General features: G+C 38.4%; 1 protein-coding gene across 1 annotated transcript in view; it reads left to right on the forward strand.

Moving 5' to 3' along the window:
* Nucleotides 1-5,819, forward strand: part of CCDC62 (coiled-coil domain containing 62) — a 14,953-nt gene extending 9,134 nt beyond the window's left edge. Inside the window, exons 8-9 of the mRNA XM_032800723.2 lie at nucleotides 10-750; nucleotides 5,146-5,819. Of these exons, the coding sequence (XP_032656614.2) occupies nucleotides 10-750; nucleotides 5,146-5,335 (931 nt within the window). The 3' untranslated portion in view covers nucleotides 5,336-5,819. The remainder of the gene's footprint in view (nucleotides 1-9; nucleotides 751-5,145) is intronic.
* The last annotated feature ends 27 nt before the right edge of the window (nucleotides 5,820-5,846 follow it).

Genomic DNA, 5,846 nt, shown 5'->3' on the forward strand with positions numbered 1-5,846 from the left:
CCTTGAAAGTAGCAACGAAAAAGACACAGTTAGCAGTGAAGGCCCTCAGAAGATACCTAAGGAATATGGGACTACACAAACTCAGAAATGCAGTCTAAAAAAAATCTGTAATATGTGTGAAGCAGAGAATAGCCAGCTAATTAATGTGTCAGACATGGAGAGAAGTACCTTGGCTCACTTAAATCGGCTTCAGAAAATCTTTAAAGGCTTATCACATGGACAAAAGACTTTGTTTATGGAAGATGAAAAGCAGAATGCTTCGGTAAGCACAGATGAACTAGACAGCAGAACTGTATCTGATAGAAACAGTATGAGGTCTGTGGAAGGCAGGGGAACATCGCAAACTTCACAAAATGTATTTCTAAGCAGAGACCAGAAAAACTTTGGAGCATCTTTACCTATACACGAGCATTGGCTCAACTTCAGTCCTCATTTAGATTCATTGAATTGCTGCCGTCCTGGGTCAAAGGAGTCTGACAGAACTGATGTTGAATGTAATGATCAGACAGAGACAGTGGGAATTTTCTGTGACCGAAAAAGCAGTGTCTCTCCTGGTACGCTTCCCATAGATGAATCTGGCTTCTGTACTCTTAACTCCATCATAAATAAAGCTGCATGTTGTAAGCCAGTAACGGATCTGGAATGGATGCAGATTTTCAGACCAATAGAAGGAGATGGAAATGTGTGGTGCAGAGCAGTTTGCAACTGTCCCAAGACTGCACATGGAATAAAAAGTACTACCTTAAAAAGGTTATGTATTTGTTACATTTGAAAACCCAAATATATAGATACAGCTATAATTATGTAGAAATCTGGACTACCTCTTGATTTTATTTAACCTGTACAAGATTTAAAATAATCCATATTAAGTTTTAAAGGAAGACTAGTAACTTGAAACTACGTAATTTTAAATTTACTTAGTTTCATGTATAACATTTTTCCTGTTCTTTTATTTTTGTTTTTCTCCGGTTGTGTGAAAGACCCAGACAAACAAGGGAAGCTCTGAAATTGACTACACAATGTGCTGTCAAATGCACAAAATATCACATTAAGGGAGAAGAGAGATTGTTTTTAAGATATCAAATCTAGTCGCTGTGTGAAGTTATTGCCCTTTTTGATTTCAGTTGGCAACTCAATAAGTGTCTGGAAAAGGATGTAAAATCCATGCCTTTTATACATATTCTGCTTCAAATTAGTTGAGGAGAGAAAATGAAATAACTTGTAAGTTTAATAATAAACCAAACCCATAGCTTAATATGGTGTTGATCCCACAATAATCTTAAATTGTATGACACATTTATTGATCTTTAGATCCCTGTGTCATATTAGAAAAAATTGAGATGTAGTCAGAGGCCAGTGGGATGGAGAATAAAACTTCTCAAGATGCAGAAATTCAAAGAAATACTGGTATATTTTGCAGGCTTTGGGAGCCCTCTAAGGAAACATTTTATGTACAGTGTTAGGCTGACAATAGGCAAGGAAACTCAAAGCTCTGACTAGTCTTGTGGATATACCATGACAGCAGTTGTTCACTGAGGAGCAGTTCTCTTCAGTTTCCCTCTTCGGATTGCCTAATTTTTTTCAGTTATCAATATTATTGTACAAGGACTTAATCCTTTGGATGACTTTACAAAGAATTCATCCCTATTCCCACTTAACTCTCCATTAGACACAGAAGAGGTCCATCTCTTCAGCTAGTGTAAATCAGCTAGCACAATTGATTGCAATAGGTTTACACAGACTTTCACTAGTTAAGGATCTTGCCCAGAGAATATATTCCAACATCCTATTGTATGAACTTTTATGTAGGGGCATGTCGAAGGTACTGACTCTTGTTGAATTGTTTTAAAACAAGAAAGAAAATGTTGTATAGGTCCATTTCACTTCAGGGACAAAAGCTTTGATGAATAGGCATCCGTTTGAAATGGAATGCTGTTGTCTAACATTCCCGCATAGCTTAGTTTTGCATTTGTAAACCAGCTTTTTTTTATTTGGTTAAAGTTACTTTGGACTGTTCCTAAATCATCTCTCCCCCTCTACTCCCCTTTCTTCTACCACCACCCACCCCAAAAACAAAAACCTTGCACCCTTTCCTAGGAACCACTACACTCCCATTCCAGTGAATTCCTAGTTGAGAAGTAGAGTTATGAACTTTAACTTAATCCCTTTGTCTCTGCCCCCCCACCCCCACCCCAAAGTCCACACTTCGGAACAGAGTCAAACTTGGTAGTGCAGGGAAGCGCAGATGTCATTTCCTTCTGCCAGTGAAGACCACTCTACCTAGCATGGGTTTTGCCCCATGGGGTGCAGGTGGTGCTTCTCAGGGGAGGGCAACAATAGGATTTTTCTTCATAGGAGCCCAGCGGATGGAAGATGTGCTGTCCTGGCCATATCAGTTTCCCAGCCAGTGCTATCCATTTTGTGAATCTGCACTAAATGCTTATTCACCCCTTGGATGAGGGGAGGTTGAAGTTACCTTTTGCCACCACAAACCTGCTCACTGAGAATTTACCATTGCTTGGGGGCTTTGCTAGAGTTTGCACTCTTATCCAGGACTTGCTTCTTGTTTCTGTAGTCTCTTGGTGATAGCTTAATTGGATATTCAGTCAGCAAAGGAGGGTTCTTCTCTTGTCAGTCCATCTGACATTTTGGCACGAGTCATTAGTTTTTGTAATAACTGGCAAAAGGGATCTTAACTCAGCTGATGAACTGCCATATTTTATCACAAGAGATTGTGAAATGTGATTCTGATGGAGTAATCTCTATTTTCTATACTATTGTGACTTTATTTCTGTTGTACTAACAGTTGCTATAATTTTGTCTAATGGAAGTGAATGCAGGTTATATTTTTGAAGTTAGAGCATGAGACTGGTTGCTCACTGTACTATTGCTGGCCTGCACTCTGTTTGGTTTAAACAAGGCCCATTTGTATCTTGAACCAAACCACTCATGCCAAATTCAAGCCTGTTCGTTTCCTTTTCCCATTCCCCACCCTGTCTCCTGCAAAGCTGGATCATGGTGTGGAATGACCTCCTAAACTAAGAGTGGCAGACCCTCAACTTCTCCTCATTCATAGCCCTCCTAAAGAGTTCGTTCTTCTAAAAGGCTCTCAAACATTGGAGCATGTCAGTCAAATGCACTCTGTACTGCACCATTTTATAAGTGAGTAACTAAAATTAAACAAAACTGTTCTGAGATAACGTGTTCCTTTTGGGTCTTCCAAAGCATCTTTCTTGGATTGTAAATTCTTTGGATTAGGAATTGTCTGTATTGGCCCTGTAAAGTGTGGTGCTTAATGGTGATGCTTAATGAATGTTGGATTGCATATAAAAATGCATGCTGCTATTTGATAATTCCCTGTAGATGCAGAAATGTGTCCAAAAAAGTGCTTTTTGCTTGTTAGAGATGATTACAGAAAAACATGTGAGGGATGGTCACTTCTTAATTTTTAACTTTTTAAAATAAGAATACATAACATTTAAAAAGCTCCATTAAAGTGAAATGGATTCATTTAGTAGCTGGAAACTACTAGTAAACCCCTGAGCCCCCATGTAAACAATTGTGAATAAGCTGCAGACTACACTAGACATTCTGTGTAAGCAGACCACAGGATGTAGGTGATCTTATTTATTGTTTAGAATCATTTCAACTTGCTGGCTTTCTAGCAATTACCCCAGTTCAGTGTCTCTAACATCTATTTAGTGTGCTAGTACAGTGCATTTCCTGTGCTGCTCTATGTGAATGGATTGATTTCTGACTGGCTGAAGTTTTTATTTCTTTTGTAAAACTTTAATTAGTAATTGGCTGGTTAAACTACAGAGCAGTCAGAGATTTGCATAGATTCCACATGGTGTATTGTGACTGTTTTGTCTTGAAGTATGATAGTTTTCCCCTTATCCTTGAGCAATATTCTTGTCAAGAGTAGAAAGTAAAATTAATTTTTATATGAGAGAGAGAGAGAATATGTGTAACGTTCAGTTCCTTGATGTGCACATTGTGGGATATCCTAGTGTTGAACTGAAAGTAAGTGTGCTAGAGAGGGCTTTGTGGTGCTATGGTTGAGTATCCTGATAGTAGGGGGTCAGTGCTTGGACACTGGTATTGTGTTGGGTGTAACTATTGCCTTAACTTGCAATTTAATTGCTTGTTTAATATGTGGTGGTGTGAAGAAATATACTTGAGCAGCCTGAACCCTACATTTTGGGGGAGGGGAAGTTGTTGTTTTGTGTGTGGTTTTTTTTTTTTGAATGTGGAATTATGTATAGGTTGAAGTCCTTTGACATAAAAAAGCTTTTACATACATATAAAATATTAGTGATATCAACTTCAGAATCTTCTCTCTTCTGAGTATACTACCTTCACTAATAAGTGATGGTTTCAAGTTCTGCAGAGAAAACTGAAGGTAGAAAGAGATGATGCTGCATGTGAAGTTCTAGGCTGGGAAGGTCTTGCATGCTGTTGGTTGTCACCAAAGGTCAGGCCTGATCCTACACTGCCTGATGTTTACCTCCTGACAGAGCTGAAACAATACACTTTTAGCTTCATGCTCTGAAACCCTATCCAGGCAGCTCAGTGTTAGCTGTAGTTACAATTTCTCATAAATTGTATTTAAATTCGGTCCCTCTTTCCCCCTCCCCCCATCACCGAAATAACCCAATGTAGTCAAGGATGGGAGGAAGCTGACCAGTGATGTCCAGAGTGAGGAAATAACTTTTTAAACTCTTAAAATTTTCACTTTAATAATAAAAACTACATTTTTAGACTTATTTAAAGGAGGTTTTTAATAGGGAAATAGGTAGAGACAGAAAATGAAAGCATGGGGGGGGGTGCGCTTTCATTTAGATATTGAGTTACCTTGATATTTTTTGTGCTATCATATAAGGTAAACATGCGAAGTATATGCTTAGCATATCTGCTGCTTCATGGAAGTATTTCAGGATTCCTCTCATACTCGGAAAAATAAGGCTGGATTCATCAAAGCACTTAAGCATGTGAATAACACTGAGAGTAATGTAATTGACTTAATTATACATGTACTTGACTGCTTTGCTGGATCAAGGCCTAAGTATATTTGTTGAATTATGACTTTTCTTGGTGATTTTACTGGTGATATTGTTTCAGGAAATATCTTAATTTTATTGACAGTGAAGAACGTGTGGATCTGAATTCCTTTTACTTGGACTCTCCCTGTTTGACGTCCACACAGAAGAGAGATGGTCCCCAGAAATGTGAGAGATTCTTCGATGCAGGCCTCCCTTCAGAGATCAGTAACTTATCAGTGATTCAGTCAGCAAATAAGTGCACCAGTCCTACTATCAACTATGTCAGTATCTAGCTTCATAATTGTACATTAGTTTTAGGAGGGCTAAGAGTGAATTTACTTTCACAAGAGTGGGTTTGTCTGGTTTTTATTCTTTTATCTATGAAGTAAATTGGACTTTTTAAAAGGGTTTTAAAGAGTACTGTGAAGTCACAAATCATGTTTAAAAAACCTGGGTTTTTTTTACATTGAGTTATAGATTATTAAAACTGGAATCACTTTAAAAGTCTCAGTTATGTCTGTGCCTTTTAAAAATATTTGGTTCTGCTTAGTCAATTAAAATTTCACTTCCAGTTTCCCACCATGAGTTAGCATGATGTTGCAGCATTTGCAGCCTTATTGATGGTGCCAGCATAGGGGACAAAGCCAGAGGGTCTCCCCTTTGCATCAGGAACCAGGTATTAGCAAACATGCCTACAAAGCGCTAGTCACCATTAGTCAGTCCCAGTAAATCTTGGGATCTGAGTGTGACTGACTGGGTGCTGCTATTACAGGTTGTTCCTTTGTTCTGCTTGCTCACTGGAAA

This window comes from Chelonoidis abingdonii, chromosome 22, assembly GCF_003597395.2.
Source record: "Chelonoidis abingdonii isolate Lonesome George chromosome 22, CheloAbing_2.0, whole genome shotgun sequence".
Classification (NCBI taxonomy): domain Eukaryota; kingdom Metazoa; phylum Chordata; order Testudines; family Testudinidae; genus Chelonoidis; species Chelonoidis abingdonii.